We start from the raw sequence: 20,608 nt of genomic DNA on the forward strand, positions 1-20,608 counted from the left end.
GCCTAACAAATGCTGTTAAAATGACACATTTATACAATGACTACTCACTTTTAAACGGTAAAACAGGTTTATTCATAGATATTCAATGGCAAAGCATTGCAAAAAAAAGAAAAAAAAAATTCTGGGGGAGGATAAATTATTTTAAATATGAATGTTTAAATTGACGTAGCACTGGTAATACTGAACCAAAAGTGCTTAGATTTGGTTTGTGGGTTTTTTAGACACAACCTAACAATTCCAGGGGTCCCCATTGCAATTTGACAAAAAAGTGTTTTTTGAACAACCCTAATGCATAGTCATAATTAATGTTTGAATGAAAACACCAGGATGTAGTTAAATAGATATGAGGAATAAGGCAGAGGACGTTGAAGATGACACGAAAGGCAACAACAGCCCTCTCTTTAAATTTGCTTACGTTGAAAAAGTTTCGGCATGGCACTTTGGGTCACCTTTTTTGTAATTTAAATCCCCGAGGAAAAACGCTTGGCGAAGGGCGACTAAGTCCTAACAGTGCGAGGCGCAACTCCCGCTAAAAACCTCTGGCCCTCCCCTGCTGTGCAGATGTAGCGAGTTGGTCGTCAGCCTATCTTCTTTATTTATATATTTTTCCCCACTGTTCTAGTTTCTTTATTTTAGTATTATGTCAATTGTTCATTCAACTTTTATGCTAATGGTGTATTAACTTTTGTTCGTTCTTTCTTTCTTCAACAACAACAATTTGACACAGTACAGTATTTGAGTAGCATAATTATTACAATAGTCAATAGCATGTTATTTGAGTTTCAGGCAAAATTTAGGCAGGGGTCCGCAGAATTAATAATCTGTCTAAAGGGGTCCGTGACAACAAAAAGGTTGGGAACCACTGATCTAAAACTAAATTAAAGTTTGCATTTTCAAACAAAAAACATTTTTTTTCAAACAACGCTTCGCGCGACGTTTCGTGACCTTCTTTAAATCCGACTTAAATTGCACATTTTCGCACAACTCTAAACGTAATAACAAATTGGTTGATTATTTGTTTTACACCGTCAGAGTATGACGTCATATTCTATGAATTTTAGAACCTATATTTGACCCGGCCCGCCACAATATTTTAGGTTTCTCATGCGGCCCGCGGCTAAAAATAATTGCCCACCCCTGGTATAGACTAATTAGGCAAGCTGCAGTAATAAATAAGAACATATAGCCTAGCATACAGTAACACTGATAGTAGGCAAGCCCTACAAACTCACACCTTTAGTTTATTAATGGGTAGTTTTACATGTGAGATTCTGTTGCAATTTTTCTGGCGCAATGTTTGCAATAACAATCAAGAAGGTAGGGCCTGGTAGGGCAATTTGATAAAAAAACTTTTTTTAACCAACAATTCAGCATGTTTTATGGCTACAGTATTTTTTGGAAATAAATACAACATCTCGCCTCAAAGTCTTGTTAAAAGCATAAGCAACTAAAAACTCGAAATGCGAAAAAAGAGGACATTTGGGCATTTTTAAGCGTCCTCGGAGGACCTTTCACTTTTTTAAAGAAAAGAGGACAAATCCTCCTAAAAGAGGACATATGGTAAGCCTACGTTAATTGCATTCAAAGCCAGCAATGAAGGTTAATTTGTTACGTCAAATAACGCTTTATTAGGTGTTTTTTATTTAGGTCATTTTAATGTTCCGCTTTTGTGCGACAACCACTGTAATGACGTAACACATATTCGACGCGATCGACGTGTTGGCTACCCCTACCATATAGAATGCATATACGGCTTCTAAGATGACAAGATTTCCTTCCCTGGATTGGTCCATCACGAAACTATTATACGCTTACATTCTATTATACACATGACTAAACTATGCGCTATGCTGTTTTCCCTAATATCACGACAATAAGTATATGTGTGAGTGTGACCGCATAGCATTGCATAAGACCGCCTTTAATAAAAAGAAAATGTAATAAACTAAATAATTTATTACGTAGTGAGCCGCAGGCAGACCGCGTCGATTTTCGCGCTTAATGCTTAACACGCGAATGCTTTGCTTTCTAATTTTATGGTATCCTCTTTTTAGACATTTTGTTACTTTCATGTGTTGGCCATTTTATGTTTAATATCTATTAAAATATATATATTATCGTAATCGTAAGTATACCGGCCCTGCATTTTTGCAGTTTTTTATGTGACAATAAATCAACGTTTTTGCAATATAGCAAACGCTTTTTTATAGAAGACACAGTACAAATACAGTATTGCTTTTGGTAGAATGCTTACTAAATATCTGAGGCGGACGCATGGCAGCCACTGCTGAAGAATTTAGATCAGTGTTTTTCAACCTTTGCGTTGCCTTCTTGTACTCTGAGGTTTTTTCATTGCCCACCACTTCATACCTCGTCTAATAACTATAAAAGTGATTTCAAAAACTAGTCCCCAAATAAATTGTGATATGTCCGGTTGAGCTATAATGTGCAACTGAAATCTATTCCAAATATAATAAAGTAATAAATATTCTGTTGCTACCTAGGCATAGTATATACTGAAAATAAGTTCTTCTGGTATTTATTTGTTTGTCCGACGTTTGGACTAACTATGCAGGAAATCTTTATCATGGAATGTTTATGTAACACACCACGCTCAACAACACGCGAAAGAAAAATGGCACACACAAAAAAACAGGAGATAAAATGCGCTAAATAACGTTTAAAATGAAAAAAAACAATAAGAGCGACGACGCACAATACAGTTGTTATCTTTTAACACTTGTCGGTACGGAGCTGGAAATAAAACGTCTGTTTTTATGTTCATGGTATCCAGACGCTGGTGGATATGCCAGAATTCACGGAATAGACGTTTAGGGTAATCACCTTCTTTTTCAATAACAGAGTACCCAAAAAATTAATGTCGACTCTGCAGACCTGATTTCAGCAAAAAAATATACTCGCATTTTCTGATTTTGAAACCTACAAAATTAATTCAAAAACGCAGGTTTCTTAGAAGTCGCTTCAATGTGGTGAGGAAACAATACAACTTAGGAAAGTCCGGGGATGTCTGGTACGGATTTTGCTATAACTGTCTATAATTTGTTTAGTATATATATAGATTATAGAAGCTACCTTAATTTTGTCTTAATAAAAGGGCCAATCCTTTCTCTAATATTCTTGGATTAGGGTTTTATAGGTCAGAGGTTCCCAACCTTCGGCTCACATTAACAAAAGAAATAAATTACAATTTAATGAACTCTTGTAGCCGTAAGAAGAGACGGCAACCCGATCGAGCTTTGATAAAGATAGTTTGACCGCATTTTGGGCAAAACTAAGCAATTCGTACCCAAAGCTTAATGAAATTGTCATGCCATTGCTGTGTTGCCTTTCCCATCAACATAACGTTGTGAATGTGGGTTTTTAACAATGTTACTTCTGTAGACAAAGCAGAGCGGTGTCTTGGATATTTAATATAACATGCGCGGCTGGCTCTTTCCACCACCAAACCAGCAAATAAGACAGTGCCAGAGTAAAAACAAGCTCAACCATCACATGAACTGAATATATAATAACTCAATAATGTACTATCATGTTTATTGTATGTTCTATTTATATCATTTTATCATTCTAACTACCTGTTACTGTATAAACCAGTTTTTTCAATTAAAGTGACGTTTTTCAATTTTGTCAACACGTTTAAAAAATAAGGGGTGGAGGGGGGGGGGTGGGGGGGGGGGGGGGGGGCATTGATTTCTCAAAATTTCCAAAGGGGACCATGGTTTAAAAAAGGTTGGGAAACCCTGCTTTAGATAAATCGGAGGACTCCAGCCATAAGACCGAGACAAGAACAACACCAACGTCAGAATAAAACACAATTGGGAATGAGGCCAAAATAGGACTAATACCTAATGGCATTAGTACCGTCTAAATCGTAATAAGTCCTAAATCCTTTGGAATAAGACCTAAAAAGTCAGAATCAGGCCTAAACAACACTTTAACTAACCCCAAACCCGCCCTAAGTACATCACTAACTCTTCTAACCTAACCCATTATCCACCAATAACCTCAAACAGGACCAAAGATCAAAAAGGCCTGATGCTAGACTGATGGCCCCCAATCGTCCCATACCCTCTACCCACAGGTTTGGGGGTTATTTTGGCCATTTAGGCCTTCTTTCGATGCATTTAGGCCTTATTCCCAAGAATTTAGGACTTATTCCGATGAATTTAGGCCTTATTCCGATGAATTTAGGCCTAATTCCGATGAATTTGGGATTTATTCCGATGAATTTAGGACTTATTCAGACGAGTCGTAACATATCTGGAGAACTGGCGAGCAAAACAAGCACAACATTTTTGTGGCATATCCGGAATTTTCTTGAATTGCTTGCAAATTTTTATTACATTAGCCTCATCGTTGCGTTAGCACTGGACAACAGATTTGTTTTATGTTGTTGTTTTTTCGCTTTGGATTACCGTTTTCTTGTCGTAGGCTACTAAGCAGCCTATCGTCACAGCGTGTTTCAAAATTTGTGAGTTTTTACGTCACACTAATTCAAAACTTTTTGCGCTTATCACGAATCTAAATTACGTTGGTTATATGCCTTAGCCAATTTCGATTTTAGACAAAGGCGTCGTGCGTCCGATCGCACCTTTAAGAAAATTTGGCAACATAAAAAAGGCGTTTTTCGCTTTGCGCAAATCGGTAACATCTTTGTAATGTACCGGTAGCTTTAGTATTGAACGTAAAACCTCTCCAACCTTAAACTTTAATCAAATTGACGAGACGTGGGGTGTTTTTAAGGCTACTTTTTATGACGTTACGTTTAGACTTTAGATGTTACTTTGTGACGTCACATTTTGCCATAACTTTGTGACGTCATCCCTGGAAAAAGTTGCATACTCTTTATTGACGGAGACAACCTAAAATTAGTCCGAACTTTAAAGATAGAACATTCAAACTTTAAATTGAAGCAATTTAGATAATTGGATTTCGACGTGTGGAAGTGGTGTTTGAAATTTTTAAATACTGACTTAGTCTTCAAACTTTGCTATATTTTTCGTTTTATTTCGGGGAAACTAAAGATAAACTCTTTTTGTGTAAACCAACTATGTCGTTGTATTGGCTAACTATTTCAATATATCATTGGGTAAACAATATTTTGTCAAAACTCAATTCCACGTTCTGGATGACCGCTTATGCATGACCACTTTCTTTAACCCTTTATATTTTTTGCACCGAATGATAATAATAGTAACAGCGCGCTCAGCTAAACTTCATATCAGCTGAACGTGTTTGATTGCCTTTATGTCTGGCTCTGTTTGAACTATTTATTTTATAGTTGGTCGCTGGTCTAGAATTCTACCACATTTTGTTCCGGGCTTTATTTGCTAACTTTATTTGGGTTGGGACTAGGGTACGAGTTAGCGTGTGGGTTTTAGTGGATCAAGTAATATTTTTATGTTTGTTTTCCAAAATTATTTACTTCTTTATTGTAGTTTTAATATTGACAACTCGTTTCGTTATTGTAAAACTGTGGTAGGATTCTAGGCCAGCGCCAAAAGTTGTGTTAATAATTTTATTTCGTTGTTGGTAATGGTACTTATATTTTTGTATGCAGTGTTCTAGAATTACATGAGTGAGATTAAAAAAAAAAACGTATACGATTTGTATTTAAACCGAATGTTGTTGAGTAAGAAACTTTTTTTCGATAATCTGGTATTCTTAGATAAACATATATCTCTGTAATGAATTATCATTGTGCATGTTGTTCTCAATGACGGTCGTAGTTTGTGGTAGTAGCTTAGGTATTACATAGTTTGGGCTATGCTATTGTTTAAAAATTGGGCGCTGGCCTAGAATCCTACCACAACTAACATTATTTGGGTTAGGGTGCGAGTTAACGTTTGGGTTGGGGTATAGGTCAAGCAATATTATTAAATAATAATACTTGACCCACCCTCACTCACACTAACCAACACCCTAACCCAAATATTGTGCGCTGCTTTAATTTGTTTCAACACTGTGGTAGGATTCTAGACCAGCGCCAAAAATTGTTATTGTAGAAAGCTATCATCAGTATCCTGTAACAAAAAAAATTAGGGTGGAACTAAGGTCACAAGTGCACCCCGCTATTATAACATATAGTAAAAACGGTACATATTTATTTTCTATGGGTGCAGGTATAATCTGTTGAGAAAAAATATAGTGGGGATTAAGAATAACTATTAAATTTATACTCTCATATTTAATTCTTTCCTGCCATTTCAACTAGTCATGTTACGGTAAAAAATGTTTGAAGGATTCTAGAACGCAAGGCCAGTATGCATTCTGTGGCAGGTGCACACCCGATATTTTTACCAATTATTGTGTGCACACCTGAATTGGTATACTGCATGCTTGACTTCGATAAAAGCTAAAAATGTTTCGTCCACACTGCACACCTCAAAATTTGGCACTGGATCTCGGCGTTAAGCACCATAAAATGCAGACTGGACCAAAGGGCTCTCACATAGGTTGAGACCTACGAGTTTACTCTTTGACGTGACCGCCGGTTATTCAGGGAGACGGTTTTAATATTCACTCTACACTACAAAAATGTCAAAAATTTAAAATTGGGCTAGAAAGATTTGTCCCATTCCCTGTATGTTGAATAATACCAAAGATTTTCAGCCTAGGTTAGCCAGCACTCCATTTGTTACTTTACCTTAATGTGGTAGGATTGTAGCACAGCCCAGAATTTTGTTATTGAAAATGATTTTTAAATAATTATTAAAAAAAAAAACTCTAGTGAGGTTTTTTTTAATTTGTTCTTAAGTTGAATATTTTTATTAAAATTTAGTTTTTAATTACATTCAGTTAAATTTTAATTGTGTGGTCACCACACCAAGTTGCAATTTTGTTACATTATGTTTCAGATAAAAAAATATAAAATCAAACAAAAAATTGAAGAAGAACTAATGGCTTGTTTTGGTGTTGACATTGTAATGTAAAAGAAACAGCAATGACTTCTTGAAGACTCAAAAATTAAACAAAAAAAATTGAGCTTGGTGTCAAATATTCTATTGGCTTTTAACTTTTTGGTGAGCAGGTAAACTGAAACTAGCAACCTAATTTTATATTTATCCATTCTAGTTTATTTTTTGTGTTTGTATTTTAAAGTTATGCAATAATACATAAATTGCCGTATTTTTTTCCTAACAACATTTCAGACATGCTTCATTTGGCATCTTCACCAGTTTTGTGTCAAGCTGCGGCAAAGAGCTGGAAGATGATGTTTAGTGAGGTAAAACATATACAAAATCAATATTTTACTTGATATTTAAAAATCCAACCAAAGTTCTCAAGTCATCGCACAGTTTTAAGAAATAGGGTAGATTCAAAGGAATTTAACTGCAATGGTCAGAGAAAATGTAATGAAACCATGTAGATATAACAATTCAACACTCTGCACAGTTCATGAGTAATATTCAAGTTTTTTTCATGAGGTGTCTTGCCAAAAGGCATTTCCTAATTCAAAGGACTGCTCCTAAATATTAACTATTCAATGGAACAAAACAACTTAGATAAAAATTGTATGAATATTGTCCTTCCTTGTTGTATAAGCCTTTATTGTTTAAGAACGAAATCATTAAAAATACTATGTACTAGGTGTTTTGCTGTCAAGTACGACCAGATCCATTGTTTTCATCGGCCAGAAGCGGATATGAAACATTTGGAGTAAAGCGCCAAGCTGGACCAGCAGAACAAGGTACTCACAGGAGCCTTTTGGTTTAACAGGCAAAAAATGTAATACTTTACAAAGTATATCTAAATATCTTAGGTAAAAGGGAAATCATTTTACTTCAGGTTAGAGCAGTCGTTCTTAATTTTTCCTGGTTCCTCTTTCATTCTGAAAGCTTTTGTTCAACCCCAAATTTCACAAGCTTTTGTTCAATCCCAAATTTTGGAAACATTCTCTGAGAGCTTTTTATTGAGTTAAAATGCCAAATGAGTAAATAAAAAAAAAAAATACATATGGTGCAAAAACCTTTTATGTAAAAAATTACACTTTCCAACAATGTGCATTTGAGTTTGGCTTGCAGTAAAATGTTTATCTATCTATGTTTTCATGGCAAAACATTATATTTTTTTATTATATTTTGGTGTTATTTTTATGTAGAAAGTGGGACAGCTGACAGTCGCAAGGATAGCAGCGAGCGTTCAATTGTGTCATCTCCAACATCTAGACGTGCAAGTTTGGTTAGCATCCCATGCCAGATTACCAATTCACCCACTACTCCTGAACATTTGACTAAGAGTAAGTTTGTCAATAAAACATATTCTCAAGATCAGAAAATATTTATTTTTGTAAATATGTTTTCATCTATGGTTGTAATTAAAAAAATTACTGATTTTGTTTTCGGAAAGATGTTGTCTTGAGGCAGCCATCCTCCGACAAGCCAAATTCGCCGTTTTTATCACCTAACCCAACAGAAGCTGGCCAGGTTACTGCAATTGGTCCAACTCCAATAAAATCCAACCTTGACAATATTGGTGTGTCACCGAAAAAGGTGGATCCGCCAATTACTAAGCTGGAAGAAATACCTTTATCACCTATTAGCGATGTTTTGTCGAGCACTACCAGTGGCATCATGTCTGCGCCATCATCAATGGAATTTAGCCAAAGTGAAGGTTATTTTTTGCAATGTTTTCTTTTACAAAAAAACTGTTGTATACATTTTCCGCTCTGCATAGTTTTTCCGCACCGCTTGGTTAGTGTTATTTTGCCAATGTTTTCTGCAGATCCTCTTGGTGAAAAAGAGGAATATTGTGAAATGAAAGCTGAACCTAAGAAACCTACTGAAACTGAGGAAGTTTCTTGTAAGAATTTCACAATTAAAACAAAATGAAAACGCCATGGGTTAATGTACTTACAAAATCCACCTTTTGTTTGACCAAACTTCTATTTGAATAAAATATTCATTAAAAATTATTTAAACTAATGACTTTTGTGTCAAAACTCATACTTCATGTTTTACTTTAATTTAATTGTATTGTGCTGTACAGCTTGGTTGAAATAATTAATTTAATTTTTAAACACATATCATTCCATATCTATAGATGAAACAAAGAAACTTGAAAATGATAAAGAAACAAAGGAAAAGCCAGAAGCTCCAGAGTTACCTGCTATTCCAAAATTGACAAGACCATCTGTTCTTGGTTAGTTTATTTTAATTTCTTAACAAAAGTAGTATTTACAAACTGAATAAAGTTAGCACAGGAATTTTAATGAATACAAGTATTAGAGCAGTATAAAGCTGTATTATTTATATTTCGATTTTAAAAATCTGATTATTACTTTGTTATGCCAAGCAAGCTATTTACCTTTTTTGCATATATATAGTAATTTGCATATATAAGATTAGTATTTAAATTTTACTTTAATACTAGAGAAACAATTTGTATTTCCACTATATTACTAAACTGTTATTTGCTTTCCTAATAAAATTTTTGCATGTTGTTTTTAAGTTTGGGCTTTTCATTCTTATTTGGTCTAATTCGGCACTATGGCAGTGGATTTCACAACCTTTCATAGTAGTAAAAACACTGTGTACAGCAAATTTAATATATCATCCTTATTATTTTAACCTTCTAGGTCCACTTAAAAAGCCGTCACACACTGAGGAAGAATTGTTGCTTTGTGTAAATGACAGTACTGAGCCCTCTGATGTTCTTACACACATCCAGCTCTACCAGAATAGAGTCACTCCTCTTCTGGCAATTAATTGTGTTCACCATATCTATTTAAAAGCTTTAAACAAGCATCCAAGGAATTCTGTTGAGTACAATGCGGTATGGAGGATTTACTTTCTTATAATGCTCTAAATATCTGCTACAAAATTTAATAAAAACGAACATATAAAGTATCTCATTCTTCTTTGGTGTTGTTAAAATCAAACTTTGCTTTTGAAAAAAACAATTTTGGTACACTGCACCTTTCATTAAAATTCCATATCTTAGCATAGCGATAGTAAAATATTCTGATTTTTGTAGCTGTGTGGCAACATTTTGACAAGTCGCACATTCCGTGATCTGATTGCCATGATTGAGGATTGCGCAAAATCTCTTAACAACTTTGCACTGCTTACTGTTGCCTCTGACCTTCTCTACTTACGTCTGACCTTGAAAAAGCCAACCATTCCCACCCTTCTGTCCCATGTTGATTTTGAAAGCATGAACTTGGAAGGTATAAAAATGTCCTTTTCTAACCACCTTTTTAGTCTAGTTCCACTGGATGTTATACATACAATAAGAATAACAGAAAATCAATATAAATAAAACTATTGTAAAACTCTTATTATTGTTATTGTCCAATTAAACAATTTAATTTTAAACTAGGTATGTCCAATATTCTATTTATTCTGATCCTGTTAACCGAATCCTAAATTTTTAATGTAATAGTTTTTAAAAATTCACCTTTTAAAATTGAAAACTGTACTTTGGATCACAAAACAAGGCTAAAGTTCACAAATTAGTTTGGTATTAGATTGGCATGAATGCCTCCAAACTATTAGACGAGTGCAGGGTACTTATAATATCACTTTGTATTGGGCATTGGGTATTGGGTCCGATTTTATCCGACACCCCCAACTAGAACCAACACTGTCTTGAGTCCAAGTCTTCTTTTATTTTTCAATATTAAAACAATTTAAAAAATATTAGCCAGTTTACGAAAAAACATTTATTATTAGAACTTCGACTATTAGCAAGCTGTTTGCATACACCAAACATTCCATTGATCAACTCGGAGTACATGTACAATGTTTCTGCTGCCGTGGCTACACGATACATTGACAGCATTGGGGATCTGTACACCTTGCTCAACATAATGAAATGCTTTGGAAGGTAAAATATTAAAAACACTCTGGCAGTCTTACCCTTGTACCCTTGTTAGTAAAATGAGTCAAGTAACATTTAGTGCATTAGTTTTCAATGTTAATTGTCATCAGATGTGTTTTACAAAAAAACTTCCATGTATTGTTTCATGCAACTATATTTTAGATATTTTGGCAATTCTACTAAACGCCAGTGTGAAAGCAGAGTGGTCCATTTGTCAGGAGAACTTAACGGGCGCTACCCGGATGGGCGTTCTATGGCAGCACATATGTTTGATGCATTTTACCGGATGGAACATGCCCCACTAAAGCCCCTACTTCAACAAGCAAGTGATGCAATTGTGAAAGGAAAAGTCATCCTTCAACCCCAGGTATATCACATTTTGCTTTCACAGATTACATTGTGCTTACCTGGGAACAGTTTGGTATAAGTCTGATGCTGTTTGGATGATATATCTCCCAGTTAGGCACATAGCATTTATTTTTGTTAGGGTGTCCCTACTTCTTCCTACTGAAATAGATGTTTATCTTAGAAACAATTTCCTAAAAGGATTCCATTTAGTTGTAAAATGAAGACATGCTTCAACCACACTTAAACTTATACAGAGGTTGAAAGTCAAGTAACGCTAATGCCAACTCCTTGCAATTTCCCCAGCAGAAAATCTATAAACCTCCATTATGCATGACTTCACATCACGCCAATAATTGTATTGGAAAATAGCACAAGGACAGCAACTGTACTTTGCCACTGTTGTAACTATGCCCAGTAAGTAGCAACAAAATATGTCCCATTTAAATATACTAATCTTCAATATATGACCGAAATCATAAATCAGTACAACTTGTAAGTAATTTTTTTAAGTGTTGCAAACAAATGCCATTAAGGGCAAAAAAGTGTTAATTGGTCATGAACTAGACATGTTCCGGTTAACATATACTAAAAAATGTAAGAAAAACCTGGACCAGTTAGTTAGCTGAATGACCTAGTTCAGCAGATGCCATTGCCTTGTTGTTATTGATTTGATTCTTATGTTGATTTTGGCAGACTATGCAATGAATTCTATAATCTTTAATGGCTTGTAGTACACCCTTAGACATAACCAAATAATTTATTTTATTTGTAAGCTATTTTATTTGTAAACTAAAGAGTAACATGTCCTGGCAGTTTAATAGTTTGCAGTGTGCATACATTTTGCCTAATGTTAATGTACCATCAGAAACATAACTAGTTACATAGATTGTCATCTAGGTTTTATTAACTATACATATTTAGGAAAGACAATAAAAATTATTTAAAAATTAATTGATGTTAGGATTTGTACGGGTCACTGAATATTGTTTACCGAATTTGGATCTAAAAAAGTTTTAGCCATTCCCGAAACTGTCATGAATTATTTATATAGTCTAAACTTTTGATTAAAATCATTTGGCCAAATCCCATTAAATCATGTGGCAACGACTTACAGAATGGACAACATATATTGCCAACACAACTTTTTATTTTCGTGGATTATTAGTTTTTACTTAATTTGAACATTGCATATTGATGTTTTTTTAACTTGGAAGGAGGTGTCAAGGAATAATCATATACATTTAATAAATCACACTGCAAAAATATCACCAGTGGCTAAATGATAAAGTAAACCGTGGTCTCAGAAAACCATCTTGCCTTTGCCTTTCGTAAACAACATTGTTTGCCACATACTTTTTATTACATAGTTACAGATCTGGGGAATAATAGTTAGGTGCTTGTTGCGATGCAGATGACCGAAATAATAATAGTTAAAAAAATCATTTACTTGGTTCTGGTGCTTTTCAAAATTTACATGACACAGCCTGAGACTTTGCCTACCCAGTCGATGGGAAGTGTTTTCATTTGAAAGCAGATGTTTCCAGTCATGAATAATTGATTCGCACTCCGCCATTACGGCGTTTCCTTCGCTTCTAAAAATTTTTTTAAGCACATCTTCGGACGGTGACATCACATGCAGCTGGCCCTCCACCCCTTCCTGGGAACTGGAATTTGTCAAGTACCACCGAATGCATTTTCCGTTAATCCTATCACCAATGTCTTCCCTTGTTTACAAAAAAAACAAAGCTGCGAATTGCTATGTATTAGTTGATTCGCAATACGCTGTCAAGGATTGCTCTAAAATATATTTTAATAGATGAAACTAGTATCTCCCAAACTTTTAATCGAAAGTGGTTTGCATAGGGAGTGATATGCTTCTTTAATGTACAGCTTACATGACAAACCAGAGTGGTTTTGGCCAGTGGCATCCCTGTTAGTGGCCCGCGGAGCATTGTTAAAGCTTACGGTTTAAGTCTTAATCGAAGAAATATTAGTGACCAACGAACAGCAAGTAAGGTCTAGTTGTTCGGTTATGATTGCAAAACTGGTTTCCTGTCACTCGGATCCACTAGTGGTTGGCAAGAAGGTCTTGTTTTGCCATGTTTAGAGGAAAGGCTCAAATAGCTGTCTTTCGATATATATGGTATAATTGCGTTTTTTTTTCGCTGCGCGCAAACAATTCCTTTAAATATGAAGTTAAAATAGAAAGTACGACCTTCCTATTTTTGAAATTCCTGTCCACTTTTAAACAAATGAAGAAAAAATGTATCTCGCTACTTGAAAATATTCTTTTACAGGTTTTTTATGCGAGTATATAGGCTACCGACCGGAATCTTTCCAAGATACTATTTAGGTCGAACTATTCTAGTTAAAAAAAAACATTTTTGCGCAAATCGATAACTTCGTTGTAATTTGGTGCTTGTGTCGTGAGCTATACCTATCGAACTCCAATCAAGACAAACGTACGGTTCTTTCAGCCCGCGAACATCTTACAAATATTTTTTTTATGCAGCCTTGTAGCTAGGTTGTCAATGGACCTCAAAACTTTTTTGCCAAAAATATCTCAATAGAGGAATGATAAAGATCGGCAAGATAAGAAACATCTGATTCTATCACTATACATATCTTTGCATTAATCAATATGAGAATTTTGTTTTGTTTAATTACGTCTCCTTCTAAATTAAAAAAATTTGTCGTTAAAATGCAGTACTTCTTTATCCGGTGTAAATTTACCCCAGGGGTATTTATTCTTGTGGGTAAATTTAAACAGTGTTGTCATTTAATAAATTTTGCTTTGTGGGGGCTTAAAGTACGGTGCTATACCTTTTAAGCGTTTTAATTTGCTCAGCCAAAAAAAAATAATCAGTCCTATAAAAATTTTGGCGATCTACTCGGTGTGGCTTAGATGGGCAAAACAAATAACGAAAGCTTCAAGTCTCGCCGACCTATAACGTTGCGTTTCCTTTTTCGATGACAGGACGTATCGGCCATCCTGCGCTACTTCGTCAAGTTCGGCTACACGATCCAGGGCAACCTGCTGCTGGACCGGCTCAGCGACGCCATCCACGAGCGCCTTCCGCACGAGCCCGCCTCCCAGTTCACCACCAATATCAAGTGGCTCACCGTCTTCTACTACTACAACCGCGACCTGCTCAAGATCTTCATCGGCAAAGTACTCAAGCACATTTCCTCCCTCGACTTCGTGGCGCTCAGCGACGTTCTCGACGCCTTAGCACAGGTTCGTGTCTTGGGCATGAGCAACTATGGATAAAATTATATTATCGTTTGTCCTACTTGACGAATAAGAACAACTTTGTGTGGTTAATTCTAGTCTAAATCCAATCTTATCTAATTTGTTAATGAAATGTGCGTTTCTATTTTAGTTCTTTCTTCGTCGAGAAGACAAGTTTGAGCACTTTACATCTCACGCATTTTTACTTTTTTGTAGGTTTCGCGAATATGATAATTAATTAAGTTAAAATTTGAAAAAGGGTAAAAAAAATTGTTGTCTAGTCTAAGTCTGGCTTTTTTATTGTTAAAGATCAGACTGATGTAAAACCACATGTAACTGTGATTTTAAAGCTTTTTTTTAATTCCAACAAGCAAGTCCGTCTAGTTTTCGACGTTTACCGTAAACACTAACAGGGTAAATGTGCGAAGTAAAACTGGAGTGGCATGTTCATGTGTTAGATCTAGCGGATTTCATTTTATTTAGGTAGTCGATTTCTAAAACGTGCTGCTCAATGCCTTTAAAAGGGGTATATGTACTAAATAGTTGTTTGACTAAACTGTCAAAGTCCTAAACCGCACACATGAAACGAAATGTACATTTTTTTACAGAAAAAATTAATATTTAGGCGATGCTGGGCATTCGCAAACTTCTATGCGTTTAACACCCCTGCTTGTCACCAACAATAAAATTGTTAAAAATTAACGCAATAGGTCGGATTTAATATCGCCTTTACTATTCTGGCAAACGGGACTTTAAGCATTTCCAATTCGTTCAAATTTGAAACGGCATTTTTCGCCTCTGGCACAAATCTAAAAAACTTTACGCGTCGCCTTGCAGGTGTACTACGTGCCCGAAAACCCGGACGAGTTCTTCGACTGCATCTACAAGCAGATGCTGGACAAGTTCGGCACGCTCAACACCAGCCACGTGCACAACGCCAGTCGTAAGCTCGTGCTCACCGTCTACCACTTTGCCGTGTTCGGTCGCTACCCCAAGGAGCTCATAGACATCGCGCTGAGCCCGAAACAGGTGCGCGTCAGCTCCATAAATTGACGGCCAGCAGCTCGGCTGTGGTTTGCCTACGGCGGCTTGTCGGCGAAGTTTTATTTGCAAAAACGATGAATGCGTGTTCTGCAGGGTTCCGCCTGGTATATCCTGTTGTTTTTGCATCTCTAGGGCATTTTTTTTTAGTTTCACAAAAAACAGAGCTTGTTTTTATTTTAAGGTGACAAGGTCTATAAAAAAAACAACCTTACATTTGCGTTTTAAAAATGTTCGATTTCTATAATTACACTCTTTTGTATATGTTCAGTGACGAAATCTGTCTTCCCAACAGAATGTTTGGGTTATTTAAAACAAAATAAAGAATAATCCGTTGCATTTTTTGCATATTTTGAAGTTATATTTCAATGATTTGATTTGTGAATAATGTAGTAACTCGCCATTAAACACACACTTCCGTATACTATTCAGAATATGGTCCTTCGTATGACGAAAAAAAACTAACCGCCACAATAAACTTCAAAGTGGTAAATCATCCGGTTTAAAAAAGGCAAAACTTAACTATGTTTCGAATGCGCTTTTATCGCCACATCTTTTCTCTTTTAAAAACCCATAGTCGCCGCAGTTGGACGTGACTTATAAGAAGTATCACCCGTTTATTGCCAGATTGCCATGCAACGCAACGGATCCCGTTCATTTCTGCGCGACCTCTGCAAGGCGCTGAGCATTGAACGACCCGACCTGCTGCCCTCCAACATTCCAAACAACCTGATCAGCGACCTTTCGCCGCCTAAGCCCTACGCTTTCGAAAAGGTGAGTTGTTTTTGGCGTCATGTGTGATATAGGAAGTAAAAAAATGTATCAACGGTCGTAACCGTCGCCTTTACACTATATTTGAAATCTGCGGTTTTGCAAACAAGTCATTTTGAAATGACTAAAGTCTTGCCATTTTCAAGATATAACTTGTCCAATTCATTGTCGTAGCAATGTTTAAACAAAAAACATTGTAACCTTTTCCCAATCCGAGCATTGTACATTACATCGCAACCACCAAAAAACTACAAATAGTAATCATTCTGTTTTAAGCGTAGAATTCAAGTAAATAGCAAGTTTTAACAAAAATTAAATTAAGAAATTCATTTTACCTCCAAATCGTTTGCCGAAATAACTTATGGCCAACTCAAGTTATTTGCCAAAAATAATCAAGTTAAGTTCTCATGTTAGTTCAAAACAATGGCTTATAAGTACATTTAAAACAAGTTATTCTTACAAAACTTGAAAAGGTCATCAATACCGCTTTGAGAAATTTAAAATAAAAAAAACTATTTATTATAATAGATATCGTAATCCCTTAGAAAAATTAACCAAAATTAAAAAAACAAATGTGTTTAGTTTCCCGAAGACTCTTCATCATTTCAATAAAAATACTAAAGCCACAAGATTTTTGTCAATTTTTTTTTAATTCGTGTTCTGTTTGCTTTTTCGATGTTTTAATTGATCGGATGTTGTACAGTTGCCTTGTATTTCTTTAAACGCACTTTATAGATTTATTCATTACAACAAATTTAACACTTTTAATCTTAAAAAATCTCTAATTATTCGAATAGGTATTTTACGCATATATAATCGTCCAAATTTTTGGTAGATGGCCACAGGTACGCGATGGCCTTTTAGGTCTCATGCGAGGTTTTGAAAAATTAAAGCAAGTTTAATATTATTGCAGCTCTTTTCGGTTTTAATTCCTCTTTGCCAGAGTAAATCGACCAATTTAGTATATACCTTTTTTGGTTTTAAAATGAAGTAAATACGAACAAAGTCTTGTTTTTAAAGGTTACGCAGCGACAGTACCGATCGAAACAGTGAAAAACACTGATCAAAAGGAAAATTTATCCACAAGTATAATCCTTAACCAAAACTCAAAATAACAATTAAATTCCATAATGTTTAAGATAATTGTATTCCATAATGACAATAAATTGCTATAGGTTCAAATCTTAAAACAATCGCATAAGGCGTTATTAGAAATTATAGTGTTAAACTTTAGCATTCTAAAAACACTTCAAATTTAAAAGGAAACTTGAGCTGGGCATTTAGATATATAACCGAAGAATTTTAAACGAACCAAACGGCAATTTGGTGTCCGACGCTGCCAACTTCTGAATAATTTATGACGTACACGGAATATTTCACGGATGAACTTGCACTTTGAGATTTGAAACTCAACATTCCCTATATTAATGAGATTGTGAGTTGTGTTTAAAATGGTTTATCCTGCGTTTTTGACAATTAGGTTCCTTATTTCAAAATTAAACTTATTGCTGTATTTGTAAGATGTGCTTTTTTGCGAGAGATTGGTGTTTCCTGTTTTCTGCTCTTAGGTTTAAGCTTTGTACAAACTTCAACCTAACTTTTTACATATGAAAACGTTATCGAGAAAGGCTTCTTTTGGAAATTAATGATCAAAGTATTTTGATACGCAATGGTTTACGTGTTCGTATCCAACTCATTTGCCATATTTTTGATGTACGTGTCTGATTGTTTTTCTAGGAAATGTTGCTTTTCTTAAACTTTTTTTTACCGCGGACCCCCCAAATTTGTTTGCGTCGCGTGAATCATGGTCGGCAACAAATTTTCAAAAATAACGTCATAAATTGACGTCAGAATCACAATACAAATAGTCTTCAGAAATATGCTGTTTTCGGTCCGAAAATGTGAAAGTATAATGGAGTCTAAATATATTCACTGCTGAAACCTTTTATTTTGAAATATCCTCTTTTCTTTAAAAAGATTGATCAGTTCAAAATATAGACAAATATTTCACTTTGGTCTTCATGGACCCCCGTTTAAGGACCCCTGTTTAAACTAACGTTTTTTAAGACGACCCGTACTTTCGGCAAAAGCCCCGTAACGTGTTACGTCTTCAGCCGTTCTTACGTGTCTTCCTCCAGGATGTACAGCACGTGCTTTACTCATTGGTCGGAGGAGGCGAGTTCTTCTCCTTTATCGCCTCGCCGCTTCGCAGTTTTCCACTCTTTCTGCTTCGCGCGCGACTCGACGGCTCGCTGCTACCTACTCATCACCACCCCACCTTCATACCGCCCCACATGCACCAGCAGGTACTCTTTTTATATATATTAGGGGTGTTCAAAAAAACACTTTTTTGTCAAATTTAAGTGGGGACCCCCTGGAATTGTTAGGGTACGTCTAAAAACCCAACAAAACAAATCTGAGCACGTTTGGTTCAGTGTTGATCGTGCTATGTCAATTTGAAAATTCCGATTCGGGCTAAAATTTTGAAAAAAATTAATTGTCCTGCCCCTAAAAAAATTTTTTTTTGTTCGTTTTTTGCATTGCTTTGCAATTGAATAGCCATAAATTAACCTGTTTTGTAGTAAAAAAGTGAGTAGTCATGGTACAAATGTCACATTTCAACAATATTTGTTAGGCTGTTTTGTACGAAAAATGGCTTTTTAGCACATTTTTTGAACTTTAGATAAGTAATTGATATAGTTGTGTGAATTACTAAATGCACTATTATATTAATATGATGTCATGTTTGCTGCATCTACTTTATTCTAAAATTTTAAGCCATTTTTCATACATAGAAGCCTAACAAATATTGTTAAAATGTGACATTTGTACCATGACTGTTCACTTTGTTATTGCAAAACAGGTTTATTTATGGCTATTCAATTGCAAAGCAATGCAAAAAAAGAAGAAAAAAAATTATTTTAGGGGGAGGACAATTATTTTTTTTCAAAATTTTAGCCCAAATCTGAATTTTCAAATTGACATAGCACGGTCAATACTGAAGCAAACGTGCTCAGATTTGTTTTGTGGGGTTTTTAGACGTACCCTAACAATTCCAAGGGGTCCCCACTGAAATTTGACAAAAAAGTGTTTTTTTGAACAACCCTAATATATATATAAAAGCATCTATTTTGCTGTACTACCGGCAATCATTGCATCGTTCGCGTTAGTTAGAAAGTTGTTACATTAGAAAGAATCGTGACTGCGCTAGTGTACTACAAGAAACATGGCTCAACTTACCCTTGAATTTTATAGCGAAACATCAAAATAATCACCAGGCAAATTTTTTAGAAATGTTTGAGAACCACTGATGTAGTGTTTAAGAAAATATTTTAAACAAAATATACTTTGCCACAATGTACGCCAGTGTTGTAAACAAGTCATTTTGAAATGAGCTTTAGTTTAAGTCCGATTATAAGCGATAACTCAGCTATAAAATAACACAAAACGCAACACATAGCAAAAAGTTTGTTTTGTGTGCAAAATTTTATAATAAATAATGCCCACTGGAAACATTTGTCCAAAACACTTAAGTCAAGTCGTTTTGTTCAAAATACTCAAGTCAAGTAAAGCCATTTCAAAACAGTGATTAAGTCAAGTCACTGACTTAAGTTATTATAACACTGATGTGCACCACCGATACCAATATTGTAAAATACGTCGCCTCGACCTAAGTAACACGGCATTGACATCTCTTCGTCGCAAAATTTAGGTTCAAAACATCGCCGTGGTTCCCCTACCGCGCTCTCGCTTCTGCATCGGTTCCAAGCACGCCACGGGAAAGACCCGTCTGGGGCTGCGCCTGCTGCGGGCCCAGGGGTGTCGAGTTATTACTGTACCCCACTTTGATTGGGACGGCCTTCCTATAGCCGACAAGTCGGCCCTGCTGCGCGCTAAAATCTTCGAGCAAAAAATGGATGACCCCATTGAGTAAGTGGTCGAGCCGTGTGTTCGGCTACCCCGCACTCCCACCTTGCGGAATATTTAAAATGGTTTTGCATCAAAAACCCGTTTTATTTAATACTAACTATAATTGCCATAACTGTGAAAAATAAGGTCTTAAATCTTTTAAAACGGTTGTTTGGATTTTGCTTTCTATGCTGCCATGACTTCCAACACACACAAATAAGTATTAAAGTTTTGGTGTTATATTTGACTTGCATGTTTGCCACTGTTGCATGCTGTGCTCTTCGCGTTGTACCACTTGTTCAGATCCAACAAAATGCTAATTTGGCTAGAAACTGTTTTGGCTAGAAACTGTTCGCTGTATTTTTAAAAGAATTGGACCAACTCGGAAACGCTGCCCTGGGTAAAATGCATTACTACTTTTGCTTTTTAATCACGTATTTTTACCGTTTTATTCTGCACTGCTGC

At 35.5% G+C, this 20,608-nt stretch overlaps 1 protein-coding gene across 4 annotated transcripts; it reads left to right on the forward strand.

The window, feature by feature from the left end:
• Window positions 1-6,886: 6,886 nt before the first annotated feature.
• Window positions 6,887-20,306, forward strand: LOC146164480 (uncharacterized). Of its 4 annotated transcripts, XM_083381787.1 has the most exons (16): window positions 6,887-7,051; window positions 7,173-7,246; window positions 7,612-7,711; window positions 8,123-8,260; window positions 8,371-8,634; window positions 8,746-8,823; window positions 9,064-9,162; window positions 9,599-9,795; window positions 9,997-10,189; window positions 10,695-10,848; window positions 11,005-11,209; window positions 14,168-14,428; window positions 15,260-15,451; window positions 16,091-16,237; window positions 18,373-18,540; window positions 19,947-20,306. In XM_083381787.1, the coding sequence occupies exons 2-16, from the start codon at window positions 7,175-7,177 to the stop codon at window positions 20,166-20,168; spliced, it is 2,490 nt and encodes an 829-aa protein (XP_083237913.1). In that variant the 5' UTR covers window positions 6,887-7,051; window positions 7,173-7,174; the 3' UTR covers window positions 20,169-20,306. The 4 variants fall into 4 exon arrangements, with proteins under 4 accessions (XP_083237913.1, XP_083237911.1, XP_083237914.1 ...); XM_083381785.1 differs by having other exon boundaries at window positions 8,371-8,823; XM_083381788.1 differs by lacking the exon at window positions 8,746-8,823.
• Window positions 20,307-20,608: the final 302 nt, after the last annotated feature.

This window comes from Ascidiella aspersa, chromosome 2 (genome assembly GCF_963924565.1).
Source record: "Ascidiella aspersa chromosome 2, kaAscAspe10.2, whole genome shotgun sequence".
In the NCBI taxonomy this organism is placed as follows: domain Eukaryota; kingdom Metazoa; phylum Chordata; class Ascidiacea; order Phlebobranchia; family Ascidiidae; genus Ascidiella; species Ascidiella aspersa.